General features: G+C 37.2%; 2 protein-coding genes across 5 annotated transcripts; both read right to left on the bottom strand.

Annotated features, from left to right (window-relative positions):
- Positions 1-471: 471 nt before the first annotated feature.
- LOC114272143 (putative beta-1,3-galactosyltransferase 8) lies at positions 472-5,015 on the bottom strand. Of its 2 annotated transcripts, XM_028213809.2 has the most exons (8): positions 4,485-5,015; positions 2,656-2,726; positions 2,315-2,526; positions 1,897-2,169; positions 1,703-1,790; positions 1,192-1,317; positions 975-1,084; positions 472-870 (listed from the first exon to the last, which is right to left on the bottom strand). In XM_028213809.2, the coding sequence occupies exons 1-8, from the start codon at positions 4,662-4,664 to the stop codon at positions 722-724; spliced, it is 1,209 nt and encodes a 402-aa protein (XP_028069610.2). In that variant the 5' UTR covers positions 4,665-5,015; the 3' UTR covers positions 472-721. The 2 variants fall into 2 exon arrangements, with proteins under 2 accessions (XP_028069610.2, XP_028069616.2); XM_028213815.2 differs by lacking the exon at positions 1,192-1,317 and having other exon boundaries at positions 4,485-4,718.
- Positions 5,016-5,857: 842 nt separating this feature from the next.
- Positions 5,858-20,030, bottom strand: LOC114272123 (NAD(P)-binding Rossmann-fold superfamily protein). 3 transcript variants are annotated; one of them, XM_028213800.2, is made up of 7 exons: positions 19,777-20,030; positions 19,203-19,381; positions 13,948-14,100; positions 8,254-8,347; positions 7,617-7,699; positions 6,578-6,731; positions 5,858-6,319 (listed from the first exon to the last, which is right to left on the bottom strand). In XM_028213800.2, the coding sequence occupies exons 2-7, from the start codon at positions 19,353-19,355 to the stop codon at positions 6,084-6,086; spliced, it is 873 nt and encodes a 290-aa protein (XP_028069601.2). In that variant the 5' UTR covers positions 19,356-19,381; positions 19,777-20,030; the 3' UTR covers positions 5,858-6,083. The 3 variants fall into 3 exon arrangements, with proteins under 3 accessions (XP_028069601.2, XP_028069595.2, XP_082742097.1); XM_028213794.2 differs by having other exon boundaries at positions 19,203-19,357; positions 19,777-19,911; XM_082885971.1 differs by lacking the exon at positions 13,948-14,100 and having other exon boundaries at positions 19,203-19,357; positions 19,777-19,911.
- Positions 20,031-20,494: the final 464 nt, after the last annotated feature.

Genomic DNA, 20,494 nt, shown 5'->3' with positions numbered 1-20,494 from the left:
AAAATTCATAATTGCTCTCCTATACAATAACAAAATTACCTAAATTATTAATTGAAACATATTTCTAACATATTAAAAATTGTTAATTGATTTGACGATTTATTAATAAAAATAGCGATTTGATATGAAATTAAAAAATCCAAAGGTTGGAATGTAATTTTTAGAATTACATGGGACGATTCGTATTTTAATTAAATCTCAGGAGATGTATTTGTAATTTATCCTGATACCTTTTACCGAAAATTAAACTCCATGTCTAATGCTTCTAGTTCAAAGTAATAATGGATAGTATAGTATGAGTCAATAGATCAAGATCTTTTACTATAAATCTATATGAATGATTTTGTTTTATTAATTCAATGATTTAAAACATAACAATGCTATTTTTAAAATACGTGTGCTAAAATGGGGTAAGACCAGGCATGACTTGCCATACATATAGACATTATTACAAAGGCAGACAAACTGAACTTGTCATAATCTTTGAAATTATATAACTTGGTGTCATATATATAGACACTGTTACAAAAGCAAACAAACTGAATTTGTCATAATATTTGAAATTACATTATTCAATAATTTTGTCTTTCTAAATATATATAAGATAGAGAAAGAGGAACAAAAATTATGAAAGGAAAAAAGAAAAAGGCGAGTATCTTGTGTTTTTGAAGGATGTATATGTATTGTATGAAAACATAGTGAGAGATTGAGACATATTCATTTACAAACTTACGTTCCAAACAACACCATCTCCTTCTCCACACGTATTGTGAACATTTTTCATTCTCTCCGCGGATTTGCATATTCCACTGCATGACCAATCAAATGATGCCACACATACATTCCCTGCTTGTGCCTTCCATTCACAATCTATATATATATATATATATATATATAAGTAGTTGATCAAGATAATTTCATTTAAAGGTAAAAAAAGTTGATGGAAAAAAATAATAAATTATTTGTACATATACCTGGAGGGCTTCCACAGCACATAGAACGATGGTCAACATGTTCAACTTCTAAGCCAATGAACCATGACCCCAATGACACGTCCTCATTTGCATATCTATGCAAAATGGGCCTATATATACATTCCATATATATTATCAGTCCTTCAATACTCTTCTATATATTAAGAATTTGAAACATAATGTAGAGAGATATATATAATATAATAGTAGTACTAACGAGTTGATAGAGATGTAAGTTGCGAGGTCATTGGAAATTGCATAGATTTGACCGGTAGCATGTCTAAAGTACTTGTTCCCTTCTTCCCCAAACTTCCAAAATTCTGGCTCGTGATATTTTGCCCCTCTACAATAACATCCCAAACTATTTACTATAAAGTAAAATAATTTGCTAAATATATGATGTCATTGCAGCATTTTTCAAATATATGATGTCATTGCAGCATTTTTAAGAATAAAATTCATGCAATTAGAATTATGAAAATCAAATCGATATAGGAGGCAAATTAACTATGAATATGTAATTTGTTTTTATAATTAAATAAATATAAAAAAGTTATATATATATATATACATTACGTCTACCTGATGAAGACTAATTACAAATCAAGATAATTTGAATTATAGATTCACCATATCATACGATAGATATAGGTACATAAAAAATGCAATTTCTATATAAAAATTACGTTAACATAAAATTATCCTCCAACAAATTAATTATAACTTACATTCTAGAGTGAACTGGTCCAGACTTCATACATCCAATGTAGATCCTGGGTTTCGACCGATACTGCGCTAGCGTACTCGCTAGCATACCTATATATATATATATATATAACATAATATTATTAAAAGTGTAAAAGAAAATCCTCAGGAAGAAAAAAAAAAAAAAAAAAAAAAAGGGGAGGAGAAAGTGAGATACCCAAATTGACATGGACATCATCATCCACCTTAACATAGAATTGAGCATCCCAGATTGAGAGAGCGGTGGAGAAATACAAGCGAGTCTTGGTGGAGAGCCTATGGTAGGCCTCCACGTGGTTGAGGCGAAGGAAGTCATTATACTCAACCTCCTCTTCGTCGATCGCTCCATCAAGGACTCCTCCACCAGCACCACCACCCGGTGTGGCACTGTATCCTATTACAAACCTTATTATGATCCCTTTCTCTTCCTCCAATTTCCTTAGCTTCTCTCCTGTTTCATTTTACTCCATTAAAAAAAAAAAAAAAAAAAAAAAAAAAAGGGTTAAAAGTGATTGCGACAATTGAAAGTAAAGGAGGTAAGGTGGATCAGATGAGATAGACATAGATAGATGAGATGAGATGAGAAGGAATTAAACCTGTGGGCATCCAAGTTTGACGAATAGAATCTCGTCGTCTCTTGCTGCTGAAAGCAGTATTAATTCCGATGACCACAAATGCTTTCTGTATTTGATTTTGATGAGTCCTATTGGATTCCTTTTCTGATGATGAAAGTTGACTGCCTAGTCTTCTTGTTCGACCTACCGCCGCCAATTCCATTTCCAACGTTGATATTGTTTTGTCCAGTGATCTGCATACATGTTTATTACACACACAAACAAAAGCGCAAAAAAAAAAAAAAAAAAAAAAAAAGGAGATATCTCATGAGATTGTAAACAGTAAACACACAATTAATGTTCCAAAAAGATCATATCTTAACTGGATAGCTTGATGCGTCTTGGTTACTTCTCTCATAATATCGCCTGAACTACTACTACCTTCAACCAATTCCTGATCCAACAACAATAATATATTTGCTCAGAATATTCAATATAGACGCCAAAGTGAAAGTGATTGTGGCAATTCTAAGCAAAAGAGATCAAAATGCAGCACTGCCCCCACACTCACACCCACACCCACACCCACACCCACTTGCAAGCCTTTGCAATTGTATGTGGCTATAGGCTTATTCGAACCGCACAATCCGTTCAACTCAAATCGATTCGCATACAAATGGATGGTTTTGTAGACACAATACAGGCAGATGCGGTTTGAAATATGACATGATTGCGGGTTGCGAGTTTAACCCGCACTCACAAGAACCCGCCTGCACTTAAGACTTTTTTTTTTTTTAACCTGGACCGTTGTTATTTTATTATTACATTTTGAATGAATGTAAAAATTAATAAATAATTACTTTTAGGTAAGCTTAGGATTTTGAATGATTTTATTTTAATTGTATTGTTGAATAGTAGATAGTGAATGAGATCGATGATCTAGTTTAGGATTTTGAAAGATATGCTTGTGTTAGTTTATGATTTGATTTAAAAGCTAGGATTTTGAATGATTTGTTTATGTTAGGAATTGATTTTGTTATGTTTTTAATTTATAAGTTTTAATTAATTAATAATTAATGTTGGAGCATTTTAAAAAAAAAGAGACAAGGGCCCAAAATAAATATTTACAAAATGGGAAAAAAAGACTCCAAAATAAATTTTTAAATAAAAAAGTCAAATCCTCAAACCGCCCGCACATCCGCGAATCCTATCCGCATAAACCGCAACCCGCATTGCGGGTAGTTGTGGGTTGAATTTTTCTTAAACTACATACATGCGGACAGATCTAAACCGATTCACAAACCGTCTGAAATTGAACCGCAACCACCCCCAAGTGTAATGCCTCAAATATCATATTTTATTCCTATAAATTGAACGAACAAAACCAACAATCAATAGTTAAATTGGCAAATGGAGAGTTTTGAGCCATCAAAAAATTATTGGTTAATCTAAGCATTACGTAGTCATATTCTTATTCAATCATAAACTTTCATATCTCTTACGTTCCTTAATCATCTGACCTAAAATTATAAATCTTGCCCCTCCATCATCTTGGGCACCACGTGGTTGTAGCCCAGGACCGAAGAATAACTTCTCCGAACCATCTCACATATTCATCATCGGACGATCTTCCCAAAGTGGGATCAAGTATTATAGCTAACAAAGATAGTATGTTTACAGCTGTATTGTCATAGCCCTAGCCTCCCATAAGCCAATTGAAAGTAGAGAGGGTGGCTGGAGCTACAATTGAAAGTAGCGGGTTCAAAATATAATTTTAATGAAAGTGTATGAATCATAGGTATAACTAATTTTAAAAATTCTAAAAGAAAAATAAAGTCACATTTTACAAAAATTTCTAACTGTGATATCAGAGATTGACCAAAATTCCAACATTATTTGCGTAAATAAATAAATATATTCTATTAGTAATAGAAGTTTTGTCAAGTTTGTTTGTTTGTTTGTTTTTATTATTATTTTATTTTTCTAAGAATATTTTTAAATTTGTTAAATACAAATTTCACATCACATCCAATAGCTGTCTTAAGTCATTTTCAAATTCAACTTATCTTCTTTATTTATTAAACGTTTCAAAAACAATTAAAAAAGAAAAAAGAAAAAAGAAAAAAAAAAGGGAAAAAGAAAAACTACACTAGCAAAGGCATCATTTGCATCCACCTAGTATAATTATAAATACATATATAAGGGTACTCACGATTTTATGATCAAAATCATTTGCAATTGTGGTGAGTTCGTCGTCTGCATCTTTATTATGTAATAAAGAAGAGTGAATAGATGTCCTGATGGTAGTAAAAAGTGATCCTCCCAGGAAGCTTGCAATGCAAAGCATGAGAATGACTTTTCCCGAAACTGCCTTTATTAGCTTTACACGCATATTGCCCTTCTTTTACTCTATCCTATCTCTCTCTGCCTCCTTTAATTTCTGTTGTCACTCTGCCAAATGCCACGCGTACGGATGATATCAAATGCTGAAGATTAACCCATTACAAAATATGATTGGTAATAAAATTCTTCATGAACCAAATTAATTAGCAGTATAGAAGCAAGTATAAGCCCAGTTTGGTGCAATTTCTGGAGCTAGTTATTAACTCTTTTTTTATTTTTTTAAAATTTTATATATACATTTAAAAAATGAGATTAAATTCAAAATTAACATCAGTCGCAGACAAAAATGAAAATGTAAGCTCAAATTAGTTAAAATAAAAAATAAAAAATAAAAAAAAAACTAAGTGAGAGTGAGTACCTGCTAATGACATACAATATCAAAATGCTTGGTCAAATTAATTGGAGGATATATATATATATATATATATAAGTAATATTCTCTTTGTTAATAGATAGGATAGATATATAGGTTTGGTTGCTAGGGGGATGGTATGCATGGCAGTTCAGTCATGTGGTTTTCATGTCTCAACAAACTGTCCACTTCAAATGACATATAATAAGAGATTTTGAATCCATTAGGGTTTCCTCAGCTAAGTATCACTTGCGTGTATGCATTTATTTACATATGTGTGAGACTGACAGACAGAAGCAGTCGCCCTACATTTTAGTTGTCTAAGTGTCTAAAGAGGGTACACCACAATTCATCTGTTTCACTTCCCATCTCATCCCCCATATTGTCATATTGTGTTAATGAGAAAACTTGAATCTGTAGTCACCAGAGTACCTACTACTCCTATTCTATAAGTCTGTTAAATTCTAAGATTGTTAGAAATTTCTTTCAAATGAATTCTATATTAATTATAATAAACTGAATAGTACTAAGGCTTTTAACCGTTACATTTACAAATATGAGAAACTCTAAGCGAATTAAGAAGCAATCCAAATAAGACAGCTCCTTAATTAACACCGCAAAATTAAAGAAAACAAGAAAATTGAACCCCATTCATATATAGATCAAGTAATTGGCAAATCAAAATTTTCTAAAAATTGATCAAATCACTCTTGATTGATTGCATATTGTGCCATACTACATATATGATATGATTATTATGCTGAGTAATATACTATTTAAATTTAATTTGAAAACTTAACACATTTTAAAATGTGTTCAAATTTAACTAGTTTAAAAAATGAGTCAATCTCAATCGAATTTTAAAGTTAGGCTCAAATAATTTAGTTTGTTTTACAACCCTACTCACAAAACATATAAACAAATTCAAATGTGCATCAAGAGCTATTGATAGCCAGTTAATTCACATACAATTCACTCAACTGAATCTTCATCTGATTTTGACAAAGAAACTTTGAGAAATTGATCGAAGAATTCCATTTAAAAAGATTTCACCTATTACCAAGGGATTTCTTGACCATCCCAGGCAAAAAACTTGCCATTATCATGACTTTTAGCACCATTGATGATACTTAAGAGCTTCTGCACTGAAAACTGCTTAGTGAAAAGCTTGCCTTCAGCTATATTTCTTTGAAATGGCCTAGAGAGATCAGTATCCACTGTGCCTGGGTGCAATAGAAGGCATATGATTGGATCTTTCTTTCGTGCAAATTCCACTGACACAGTTTTTGTCACTGCAAGCATCAGTAGATGTAGTTATCATAAATACACAATTCAAATTTAACAAATCAGTGCCAATTTACCCTGAATGGTACTTCAAAACTGGAGTCAGAATAATACCAAACAAAACACAATGCTATCTATATGAAGGTCAATTAATGGCAGATTTTCCTCACATCCCATGAAAATAAAAATAAAAAAAAGTATATTTTATTTTGATAGTAAAAAATAGAAAATCTAAATTAGAGAAACTTCAGAACAAACCATCATACACTGATTAAGTGCAGCCTTAGAAGATCGATATGAGTGCCATCCCCCCAAGCGATTATCCCCAATGGATCCCACTCTGGCACTTAAGTTGGCCACAACTGCAACATCTCTTTCAGTCCCATACCCTCCTCCAACCTTTAGGAGAGGCCACATGTGCTGCTCATACAAATCACATAGTATACAATTATATTCTGAGTTATTGAGGCCTAAGATGAATGATAAAAGGTGCAAAAAATCCTATTTAAATGGCATGTTATTCAGTCACCATCATCTGACAAGTTTGTCGGAGTGTGTCATATATGGATACTTGTCTATGAATTAGCACTGTCTAACCTCCATAAAAAACCTATCTTAGCTCAACATCTTCTTCCTCACACCCTCATGAATTGAAATGTCTATGTAACATGGCATGCGCCTAAAACAGCTGGTAAGTTTTTTAATACCCATATATGCGTACGAAGTCAATAAATGATGTTTTCTTCAGTTGAACAGACCAGTTGGGTGACATATCCACGAGCAGGCTCACTAAATGCATATCTGATATCCTTATTGTGACATTTTCAGGCAATTTGGAAGGCAACAACCTCTACTGAAATAATTTGTAGGAAGAAAACTACGAAATAAGAAATTTTATAGTTGGCTAAGTTAGTCAACCCATTGTGGGGATGGCTGCCATCTTTCTTTTGAAGATGGTCTCCAACCTTCGATGTGTTGCCCTGGGGTATGCCCTTGCATGGTGTATATTTTCTTATCTTTCCTTTTTGACTGACTTACTTTCACACACACACACACACAACAAAAAAAAAGTAAGAAAGAAAAATAGACATTTATTTGCCACAGACATGTGCTTCTGTTCATGCTTGATGTATCCATATACCTCCAATGCAACAAAATGGGACTTTGAAGAACATTATCCACTAAAATTATTCAAACCATGTATTTGATGCATTTTTTAGCACTCAAAAGTACTAACTTTCTGCTGAAACAAATGGAAAAAGCCATAAAAAATTGAATAAATTTTCATTAGTTGAGTGATCATACCTTTATCACCAAAATTGGACCCACAGCATTAACCTCGTAAGCCAGTAACAAGGATGATTTCTGTACTTTGCTCAACGTTGTTTCTGTACTGGAAATTTTACATGATAAGTCTATTCATTTTTGTTGTCCAGCAAAAGGAAAAAGAACTTTAATGAATACTAGTAACTATTTGAATATATATTGCTGTTGATTAAGTTTATGGGTAAATTACATTGGTAGTCCCTGCATTTTTCTGCTTGTATCATTTTGGTCTCTGTAATTTTAATTAGCTCGATTTTGATCATCAATTTTATATTTTATGTCAATTAGTCCAATTGATAATGACGATTAAGGTTTTCGAAAGAAAATGATCACCGAGTTGGTTCAAGTTAACTCATTGAGTTGAACAAGTTTATAATTTTGCCTATAAAAGCATAACATATGTTGCTTATGTGCGCATTTTCCATTGAAAAACATTAACAATCATAATCAATTGGATTAAAATGAAACAAAATTATAAATTCAAGGTCAAAATTGAGCCAGTTGATATTATAGGGACCAAAATCACACAAGGTTAAGGACTATCAGTGTAATTTGCCCTAGGTTTATTGTGATTGAGAAAATCCTTGACCAAGCAATGAAGTAACAACATCTATACCTGGTTGGAAAACATCAGGTATTGAGAGAATGCCAGACGCATTAATCAGAAGGTTTAAAGAGCCATATCTCTCTCTTATGGATTTCGCCGATGCCTGATGTACAACATTATATAATGTGACTTGCAAAACTGAAAATAAGAAAGATTGAAGAGAGAGAAAATTTGGAACCACACAATTAACTTTCCAAACCCAAATGGTTGTAGGATTCCAAGTGTCTATTCTCTTAACTGACACTTTCACTAAAATATAAGCCAGTACCTCAATGACACCAGTCAACTAACTCAAAGTTTTTGTTAGAATAGGAAATAGGAAATATTAGAATTGTAAATAATTGGTTGTATTCTTATTCATTCATTTTTTGATTACTCAAACTATGCTTGTAATTGCTCAGTTATCAATATGAAGTCTAACTCATTCCCTAACTCTTTCTCTTCTCTAAAACTACATGGTATCAAAGCCAAAACCCTAGCCCATCCGTCCTTACCTTTCTTCTCCTCTGTCGGCAGTCCTCTCTTGAGTCCAGGAGTCTCGATAGCCCTTGTAGACCCTCCGACAGCCAGTGTTGACCTTCACCCAGTCTCCGACAGCCACCGTCGACCCTCACCCAGCCTAAACCAGCCTCCGACAGCCTTGCCCAGGCCTTCAGCAGTTCGCCTAGGCTCCCCGACAGCCTATTCAGCTTAGGCGGCAGCCCCTCTGGCCTCCTAGGGGCCTGTCAGCAGCTCCACTGGCCCTCTTGGCCTCAGTCGGCTTCTCTCCTACCACCTAAGCTGCTGTCAGCTTCTTGGTATCATTGTTTCTCTCCTCGCGACTATCTCCTGTAATGGTTTCACCCTAGACTTTGTTTAAAACACAAAAACAAAAACAAGAACAAAAACAAAAAAGAAAAAAAAAAGGAAAAAAAAAAATGATGATACATTAAAATAATAATAATAATATATATTCCTTTGCTGATCTCTTTGTGGTCATAGTGTTTGCTATTCCTCTACTATCTTCCGAGTTTGTGATTGGCACTGGGTTTGAGGGTTACTTAGTAACATATTCATGGCAGATTTCACTAGTGAGTCCACAATCTCTCAGCCACCTAAGAGCGAGAGTTCCCTTATCCCTTCTACTATGACTGATAATCTCAACCCTAGCCTTAAAATCACCACTTCTCTATTCAATGGTCAGAACTATCTAGTATGGTTGTAGAGTCTGACTATTTTCTTAAAGAGTAGAGAGAAGATGGGGTATGTTGATGGCAGAATCCAGGCTCCCCTCACCACAGACCTGAGTTATGATCAGTGAGAGATCACCGACTCCCTTATTATGGGTTAGTTGATACATTCTATGGTCCCGGAGATTGGAGAGGGCTATCTCTCTATGGGCACTGTCCAGGATATTTGGGAGGCCGTGACTACCACTTACTCCCGGAAGAGGAACTTCTCAAAGGCTTTCGAGTACGTCGCTCCATTGAAAGGTCGGTACAAGGTGAAATGACGATCCTCCAATATTTTACCTTCCTTAGCAATGGGTGAAAGCGACTTGATCACCTTCAGGATTACAAGCCTGTCTGTCCCACTGATTTTGCTGCTTACCGGACATTTGTGGCGCAAGAGAGGGTCTTCAAGTTCTTGGAAGGCCTTAATGTGGAGTATGATTTGGTTCGAAGCAGAGTACTTGGCATGGATGTGCTTCATTCTCTCCAATAAGCCTTTGCTTTTGTGCAAAATGAGAATAGTCGCCGCTCTGCGATGCTTCCTTCTACTACTCCTGATCGCTCGGCCTTGGTTTCTACAACCCCTTGCGATGGAGACCATGTGACTCGTGGTTCTTGTTCTTCCTCTGAGAAGGATAATCTTTTCTCTGACTACTGCCGTCGACCTCACCATACACGAGAGACCTGTTGGAAGCTGCATGGGACTCCTCCTTCTGGTGGCTAAGGAGACCGTCTTGGTACTCGAGGGGGTAGGTCTGGTCAGTCTAGAGGCCGAGGGGCCAATGCTCGGGCACATTATTCAAGCACTGTTGAGCCACCATCTTCTTCTCCAGTTGTCTCTCCTGCTGTTGATGTTTCGGGTTATCTGCCTCTGATTTTGAGATTACTCTTCGCCATTTGTTGGACCGTCGAGCCTCCACTTCTGCTACAAGTGCACCATCTTCTTCTTTTGCCCATTCAGGTAACTTGGCTTCCTCCCCATGTGCATTGCTCACTCATACGACTGTACCATGGATTATTGATTCTGGTGCTTCCGACCATATGTCTAGCTCCTCTAATTTATTTTCAGAGTATAAACCCTCATCAGGTCAGGAAAAAGTGTGTATTGCTGATGGTGCTATGTCCTCGGTGTCCGAGAAAGGTTTAATTCATGCAACATCCTCCCTCCCTTTGTCCTCCTTCCTCCATGTTCTAAATTTTGGTATTAATCTTTTATCTTTAAGTCATATTACCCGTGACTTAAATTGTAGCGTGACATTTTTTTCCTGATCATTGTCTTTTTCAGGACCTCGTTACGAGGAAGAGGATTGGCAGTGGTAGCGAGGAATATGGTCTCTACATTCTGGATCAGACCAACAAGTTGGCTCACTTATCTCTTCAGCTACCATCCACCAAGGAAGACATTTGGTTATGGCACCGTCGCTTAGGACATTCCTCTTTTTTATTACTTAAGCATTGATTTCTTTATATTTTTGAGAAAAATAATGTGTCAGATTTTTAATGCGAGTCTTGTCAACTTGAAAAACAACACAGAGCCTCTTTTGCTCATTCTCTTAATAAAAATTTAGTTCCATTTTCTTTAATTCATTTTGATGTATGGGGTCCATCCCGTTTTGTGTCTTTGACCGGTAAAAAATGGTATGTTACCTTCATCGATGATTATTCCAGGGTCACTTGGGTCTATTGGATGAAAGATAAAAGTGAGGTCTTTTCTGTGTTTTAAAATTTCCATAAAATGGTTTGTACTCAGTCTAGACAGTTGTAAAAATTCTACATTCTGATAATGGAGGGGAATATATTGACTCTAGCCTTGCCACTTACTTCGCCACTCATGGTATTATTCACCAGACTTCATGCGCTAATACCCCTCAACAAAATAGTGTTGCAAAACGAAAAAATCACCATCTCCTTGATGTCGCTCGTTGTCTATCCTTTGAGATGTGGGTTCCTCGATCCTATTGGGGAGACGCAGTTCTCACTGCCGCTTATTTGATTAATTGTCTTCCTACCCAAGTTCTTCAAAAACAGACACCTCTTCAAGTTTTGTTCGGGTTTACCCCTTTCGGGTTCTCTATTCCTCCTAAGATTTTTGGCTGTGTTTGCTTTGTCCATAATCATTCACCCACTTGTGGTAAATTGGATCCTAGGTTTCTTAAGTGTGTTTTTCCGAGTTATTTTGCCACCGAAATGGGTTATAGGTGTTATCATCCTCTCACTCGCTAATGGTTTGTCTCCATAGATGTTACTTTCTTTGAGTCTCAGCCCTATTTTCTGACCCCCCCCGGTATCACAGTCATCCCTTCAAGGGGAGCCTTAGTGTGAAGAGATTCCTGTTCCTGTTAAACAGATAGCGGATGATGAGCCAGCAGTTGTTGAGAAAAAGAAAGCAGGCAAAGTTTATATCAGGGACAAGGATAGACAACAAGTCACCTGGATGCAAGAGACTACTTTTCTTCCTCTACTGCCAACTTCTTCTCCGGATGTGTGTCCAGAGTCACCTACCTCTACTGAGAGTCCAGGTAATTCTGATTCTAGTGCTTCTATTCCTGCTTTTTCAAATCTTGATGTTCCCATTGCCAATAGGAAGGGGCTAGGTCATGTACTCAGCATCCTATTAGTAATCATGTCTTTTATTCTCATCTGTCTTCCTCATATAAAGCTTTTCCATCTAAAGTGTCTTCTGTGAGTCTACCTACCAATTTTCAGGATGCTCTTTCTATTTCTGAATGGAAACATGCCATGATGGAAGGGATGGGAGCTCTCTCAGCAAGAGTGGCACTTGGGAGTTAATGGAGTTACTTAGCGACAAAAATTTAGTTAGGTGTAAGTGGGTGTACACGGTAAAACATAAAGCAGATGGTTTCATAGAACGATACAAAGCAAGACTGGTTGCTAAGGGCTTCACTCAGACTTATGGGGTGGATTACCAAGAGACATTTGCACCGGTTGCTAAGATGAATTCTGCGAGAATTTTACTCTCTCTTGCTGCAAATTTGGATTGGCCCCTTCATCAATTTGATGTGAAGAACGCCTTTCTTCATGGAGATCTAGCCGAAGAAGTCTATATGGATATTCCTCCTGGTTTTGCAGATGCTAAGTCCAACGGTAAAGCATGCAGGCTCCGAAAGTCTCTTTATGGGCTAAAGCAGTCTCCTAGGGCTTGGTTGGAAAGGTTTATTCAAGCTATGCTGAAATATGGGTTCAAGCAAAGTCAAGCGGATCACACCTTGTTTGTAAAACGCTCCTCACATGGTAAGACCACAGCTCTTATTATCTATTTTGATGATATTGTTCTGACAGGAGATTATGTTGAGGAGATTCCTCGTGTGAAAGAACACTTAGCCAAAGAGTTTGAAATCAAAGACTTAGGCTATTTGAAGTACTTTTTGGACATTAAAGTAGCTCAGTCCAAGGATGACATCTTCATATGCCAGAGGAAGTATGTACTTGACTTGCTAAAAAAAACTGAAATGCTTGGAGGTAGACCATGTGATACACCTTTAGAACCGGGCCAGAAACTGAGTGAGGATCAAGAGAGAGATCCAGTGGACAGGGGGAGATACCAGAGACTAGTGGGCAAGTTGATATACTTATCCCACTCACGTCCAGACATTGCCATTGCCGTGAGTATAGTGAGCCAGTTTATGCATGCTCCTAGAGCTTTCCACTCGGAGGCTGTTATGAGAATCCTGAGATACCTGAAGTTTTCTTTTGGAAAGGGTCTCTATTTCTCAAAACATGGCCATCTCAGTGTAGAGGCATTTACTGATGCAGATTGGGCTGGATTAGTCACTGACAGACGATCAACTTCCGGATACTGCACATTTATGGGTGGTAACCTAGTCACATGGCGAAGTAAGAAACAAAATGTGGTGGCTAGATCTAGTGCTGAGGCAGAATTCAGGGCTATGACTCAGGGTGTATGTGAGTTACTATGGATTAAACTATTGTTAGGAGACTTGGGAATCCATCAGACTGACTCCATGCGACTATTCTGTGACAATAAGGCCGCAATCAACATAGCTCATAATCCAGTTCAACATGATAGAACTAAGCATGTGGAGATTGATAGACACTTTATCAAGGAAAAAATCACTAGTGACATCATATGTATTCCATTTGTGCAGACTGGGGACCAACTAGCTGATGTTCTCACCAAGGGACTAGGGAGCAAATCCTTTCATGGCATTCTCAACAAATTGGGCATGAGAGATATCTTTGTACTATCTTGAGAGGGAGTGTTATAATAGGAAATTGTTAGAATAGGAAATAATTGGTTGTATTCTTATTCATTCCTTTTTTGATTACTCAGACTATGCCTGTAATTGCTCAATTATCAATATAAAAGGGAATGAAATCTAACTCATTCCCTAACTCTTTCTCTTCTCTAAAACTACAGTTTTAATATACCAATCTTGGATAGATATATTGCTATTATTGTCAGTTTTATTTGCTTTAAATATTTGACTAAGTGATGAGAGAGTGAAGTAACCTCTATGGTGCTTTCTACAGTCAGATCTAACTGTAGAATGTTAAGGCGTTCAGCAAACTTATTTTTTAGTTCAAGAAGCCCTGTTGCCCCATTGGGATTGCGGCATGTAGCAACAACGTGCCTGTTCTCATTTTTCTCCAGCAGTTGCTTAACCTATATATGGCAGCAACCAAATCAAGTGAGACAGAAATAACTGATTTACTGCATGATTGGTTTCAAATATCAATACTAGGAAAATTAAAAGATACAAAGAAAATCTAGAGATCTCATTATATCATGCATTCTGTAATGGTAGATCGCTTATCAGGGTTAACTACAAAGGTGGTCAATCACAGAGCAAGATAATGAAGAATTACCACAAACATCAATATAGTATCACAGCCATAGAAGTTACAGCATAAGGAATTTAGAGGGTTGAGTTTTTATGCTGTCAAATAGTGTACAGTCATGTCCTGTTGCTCAACTTTTTGTTATTTTTTTTATTTTATTTTCAAAAATCAGGCCCTACCTTTTTTAGATTTTGTCTGAGTGTATAATTCTTAAAAAACTCATTTTGATCTCAAGAACCTTAACCTTTTGATTCCTCAAATATTTTTTGGAACATTATTTTAAGCATATTCTAACCATCAAATCTTTTTGTATAAAAGTGTTAAATAATATTGATTTTCTTTTTATGCATGATCTTTACAGTGAGCTCCGTCAAACAGTACTTTTTTCACAAAATGTTAAATTGCATGCTAAAAATGTTGAAAGTACATGGCTGCACATATTAATTTGTAACAGTAGCAAAACCTTCCCCAGAATTTAGAATCCCGCGAAATGTTATATGCAAGGAACAAAATTTTGTTTTATTTCCATTGTAACAGGTGAAACAGTTACGTTTTCCAGGAAACTAACATGAAACATTAACAAAAAAAATCAAAACTCCACAGTTTCCACTGATACATTCCGAAACTCAACATTCTGAAACAATGAATTGTTTCGACGCCTATTAGCGAATTTAAGAAAGAAGAAAGGAGAAAATGAGAGAGAGAGAGAGAGAGAGAGAAGACATGGTGAACTTTGTTTTATTTCCATCTTTCTTCTTTGTGGCTCAGATTTGTGTTTAATGATCACACAGCCCTTTATCATTGGCTCTCTTGCGAGGGCTGTGAGCCTGTGACCACAGTGTGTTCAATTTGAAGACAGGGCTGAAAACTGGATTTCCTTTGTTGCTTTGAACTGGATCTTGAGACCAAGATACTTTATGTATGGTCCTCCTTCCTTTGCATGAGTAGGACTAATAAAAAAAAGTCATCCAGGTTGTAGTCTGGTTTTGCTTCAAGATCAAGAAGGTTCCCCCAAACTGATCTTCCTTTTGGCTGTTGCCCTTGTCATTCCTGCCATGTTGATAGACACCATGTTGGTTCCAAACTCAGCACGGAATGGATCACAATCTACTACCATCACATGCTTCTCCTTTTTCGGGAACATGAATTATCCTTGATCAATTTGGTCATGGATAACATTTCTAAAAACAATGCAATTATTGGATGCTTGATTCCAACAATTGTGGTACTCAATAGTATTCCTTATTTTTTTCTCTCTTCAGCAAAAGAATCTTGTGGCCAACGGAGAATCAAAACATCTTTTCCGTCATCAAATGGTCAAAAATCTCCTATGCTTTGGTGATGTTGGAAGTGTACAAATTTCTGTTTAGGATCTTGGCCATCGCCACCTCCGGGTTGAGGTTGGCATCTGCATTAGCAACAATGTAATTAGGGTCACTCTAGTAGGTTCCTTGGGTGATGCTTTCAATCCTGCTCTTCTTTCAAGATTTGTTCAAACTTTGTTGCCTTCACGGCCAATTCAACCAAGTCTCTTTTTTTTTTGATTGGCATTGGGGTCTCTAGATCAAAACCCAACTAATCCCCAAGGGTGCATAGGCTCTCGGTAAGGAGTTACTCGCAAATGTACCATGGTTAATTCAAGGGTTTCCCTAGTCTGATGGCCCCAAGGAATTGTTAGCACTTAAGAGATTTCGATCCTTGAACCTTAGAGGGAGCACACACCCAAGACCCAAGGCCTTGCCACCAGGCCAACCCCTTGGGCTTCCAATTCAACCTAGTCTTTGAACTCCATGCCTTCGAATTTCTTGTGAAGCTCAAAGTCTAGGCCGTTTTGGGCTAACCTAACATATTCTATATGTAGGAGGACCACTAGTATTTGAACCTTGCTTTCTTTAATCTAGCAATGTGTGTCTCAACCGATTCTCCAGGAAGTTGGAACATCCAGGAAAGGTCAACAATGGTTATTTTTGGTTTCGTCCTGTAAAATTGTTGATGGAGCATATCCTCCAACTGTTGCCAGGAATGAACATAATTTGGTTGCAGGCTGATATAACAATTAAAGGTTGTTCCTGTCAAAGAATTTGTGAGCAGCCTCAACTTGAGAAAGTCATTCTTTCCTATTTCACTACATTGTACAGTGAACCTTGCAATGTATTCCACAGTAGAATGGTTACAAACTGGGGCACCTTTTACTCTTTAGGGAACTCATATTCCCTGTCAATAGCTTTAGGATAGGACTTCCGAAAGATTGGTTTGCTGATGTGCCCAAGCGTAAGACCAAATTGATCCTGAATGAGGTCTATCATTTGTTCTCTATTCATGACCATGTTGGGCCGGTAGGCTCCTCAAGCTACTTGATTCAAGTGAGGTTTCACCCCCTCTTGTACAAGTGAATCAATATAGAGGATTGAACTCTCTCCATCTATTCACCCAAAAAAAAAACTCTCTCCATCTACCTTGAGACTGACCGTTTGGAGTAGGTCTAGAACCCTTTCCCTAGTTAATCTGGCCGTTTGTGCTTTCTTACGGCCTGAACCTAGAAGGTTGCCACTCTTGCTCACCGCCCTGCCCCTTGGCATTGGGCTGACAAGGCATGGAAAAAGCATAGGGGCAAGTAGGTAAGTGACAAATTGCTTGGTTTGATTTTGGTCTGCAGTAACGTTGGGTGGTCCTGTTGTTTCAGGCTATGATGGAACAAGTGGTGAAGTTGTTGGAGCTCTCTCACCTAAAGTTGCTATCATTCTGTTGATAGCCTTCGCCAACTCAGCCATATATTGCTTGATCTCCTGTAGTGACATAGTTAAAGAATAAGAGACTACATGAGAAAGCTCTCTTTGTTGGTTGCGATGATACAATTCTTAAAACTTTGTCACTTCTGGCAATCCTTCAAGACTAGACTGCGACGCTGAATGTTGGTGCTACTCCGATCCTGAGCAGTTTGAAGAACCTTATGCTGCAGTTTCGTCTTGTTGATAGCTTTTCCTCTTCCTCTACCAGCCATAGTATCATTGCAACACACCTAAAGATCTCATTGGGCATGCCAAAATTGTTTGCACCTTAGGAAAAGTAAAAACTTAGACCATGTGTGTATTAATGTGCAGGCATGCCAAGACTGGATGCTGTCCAATTGATGACTTCGAATGATTTCTGACTTCTAAACAAAGATGATTGTGTGAGGTCAAGAGGATAGACCACTTGGTCCAGATCTTGCCTCAGTGAAGAGGACTCCTATAAATTTCTAGGTGTGTGAAACTAAATGAAGTTGTAAGACAAGTATTGGAAAATAAAGAAAATTAAACTTGCATTAACAAGTAATGACGTACAATTGGAATTGAAGTTGACAAGTGCTTGAATTGAAAGGAAACTCAAATTGACAATTGCTGGAATTGAACAATAAGTGAAAGACAATTGCCGGAATTGAAATTGATAAACTGAATTAGCAACATTTGTCCCATGTATTGTTGACTTGTAGCTCAATTCTAGTAACCACCAGCCCACTTTCTGCATTTATATAGGAAGATGCAACAAACGAAACCATGTGTCCTATTTGGCGCCCTCAATCTCCAACTCCTTCATCCCTATGGAAGCATGTTCCTAGAATATTTAAACCATTCCAGCACTATAATAGGAAAAGGAACAAACAGGTTCCCTACGGCTTGATTATCTTGTTGTATTCCACTTACTACTTTATATGGGCAACTTGTAACAACATGCCTACTTAGCTCTTGACATGTCATTCTTTCATTCCACATCGCATGCCACATGTTTTTCTTCCCCATCTCATTCACGGCCACCTACGTGTCACCGAGACAATTTTACCACAAACAATGTGTCAAGGCCAAACACCTCGTTTCCACTTCAGTCTATAGTGAATTAGCAAATGTTAAGTGGTGGGGGATGGTGGGTTTATGCAGGGCATGATGGGAGTTATGGAGAGGGATGGATTCAACTTTTTTTTTTTTGGGTGGGAGGGGAGGGGGTCTAATTTTAATCTCTGGCCTAATCAATGATGTAGTGCTAGGGAGGAGGATTTCAATAGTTGGTTTGTCAGTGTTTTCTGGGTTGATTTCAATTGTTGATGGATTTCAATCGTTGGTTTGTCCATGGTTTCCGTTGCTAGGTGGTGATGATGGGTGGTGGTGGTTGATTTAGGTGATGGGTGGTTGTGATCGGTGGTGAGTAGTGGTGATGATGGTTTTGGGTGGCATGGCAGTGACTAGTGGTGACGAAGGGTGATGGTGCTAATGGGTGTTGATCAGTGGGGCTAATGGGTGTTGATCAGTGGGGCTAATGGGTGGTGATAGTGATGGGATGAGAGAAGAAAGAAAAAGAGAGAGAAGCAACAAAAGAGAAATAAGTGGTTATTTTTATCTTTTTAACATTTTCATTATAGCCATCCATTTTCATAGTTTTGTATTGACCCTAAGAGTTTAGTGTCACAGATCAAATTATAGATGGAGCACACCTCATTTTTAGAACCAATCCCAGGGATAAAGTGTAATATACTCCAAATAAAATCTCTGTGAATATGTATTAAACATTCTATCAAAAAATAAAAGAATAAAAGAGCAAAAGAATCATCACTGACCAAAGAAATAATCTATGTGAAAAAAAAAAAAAAAAAAAAACTAGAACCACAAGCATTTCAGAATTTTGAGCAATGTTAGACAATTGTACAAGAGAATCTACTTTTTTTAGGTCAAGGAAAGATGCGATCCTTCGAGCATCAAGCAAGCACTAGAAATGAAAGCGGTATAGCCAGCTCATAATGGGTCTTGCCACAACGTCATGTGAAAGAAGATCAAATCCAGCTTACAAATAAGAAACCAAAATGCAAGAGACAATCAATGCATAGAATTGTAGACAATGATTTAAGACAAAGTGCTAATAAGAGAGAAATGTAACAAAGTTGGAGAATTCGCTCACAAATTCGAGGCCAATGCCTCTGGAAGCTCCTTGCACCATTGAAACACCACCTTCCCACTTCAATGCAGATGTACAGAAAGAAGATACCATTTTGACTGATCTCAGATACGGTGTTGCCATGTAACCGTGATGGAAGAGAAGATGAAACTTCATACCTTGGTTGTATTTCAACAGAGAAACTAGTAGTAGTTAGAGAAGACGAGAAATGGACATTGAAATTCCACATACTCTTTCCCTGCTATGCCCATTCCACTCATGCCACAACTCATGACGACACAGTCTATTATTATTTTTTTTAATTTTTCCTTCCAGGGACTGCCGTGCCAACTTCAATTACTTATGAACAGTAGTGACATCGAATGCAGATTTCTTGATCATCCATGAAAACATTTGATCAAACACATGGCGTGCATATTAATGTCTCTAAACAATTGATCAAATCTAACACATGGATTAAAGGCATGCATAAAGGCTGTGGTTTTAGATAGACTCTTTGGCTTCTGAATAAAGACATTTACAAAGACACAAATACAGAGAGAGGGAGAGAGAGAGAGAGAGAGGGAGAGAGATTTACCTATGCGCAGAGCGGCTCAATGAGTGGCAGGTGAGATAGAGAGAGGATAATTGAGCGGATACCAGCGGCCGGGCTGGGGGCATTTCCCTAAATAAGCCAAAATAGTAAAGGAATTTTCAACTAAGTCTAGTTTTGAAAGATTTTTCAAAATGAGCTAACTCGCGGTTCACAATCGTGAATTCAACACTTTTTCACCTCCGTCGCTTGAGACTTGCTAAAATTGAAACTCGTTGTTACGAAAAGCGAGTTTCATTAAGAACTCGCGGTTACGAAACGCGAGTTTAATTAAATTTTTTTCCTTTGAACTCGCTTTTTACAAGCACGATTTCATGCTGAACTCGCTTTTTCAAAACACGAGTTCATCAAAAAATAGATTTGTTCTGAACTCGCTGTTCATAACCACGAGTTTAGATCAAATTTTTTTTCTTTAAGTGAAATCGTGGTTCACAACCACGATTTTAGAACTTCTATTTAAACCCCTCCAGCCCCGTGTTTTCCATTCACGCTTTCTCCTCTCCACTGCTGTCTCTCTCTCGCTGTTTACTCTCTGTTCTCTCTCGCTCTTTACTCTCTGTTCTCTCTCTCTCTGGAGCTCGCTGCTCTCTCTCTCTCTGGAGCTCTCTCTGATTGATTCAGTACTGTCTCTCTCTCTCGTTGGTATGACTTCTATCATCTACTTTACTGTAAATAAATTAGGATTAGAGTTTATATTTGTGAA

The sequence above is a fragment of the Camellia sinensis genome, chromosome 9 (genome assembly GCF_055761805.1).
Source record: "Camellia sinensis isolate YWXY chromosome 9, ASM5576180v1, whole genome shotgun sequence".
NCBI classification, from domain to species: Eukaryota; Viridiplantae; Streptophyta; class Magnoliopsida; order Ericales; family Theaceae; genus Camellia; species Camellia sinensis.
The sequence above is the reverse complement of the archived record's forward strand: the minus strand, read 5'-3'. Positions and strand labels throughout refer to the sequence as shown.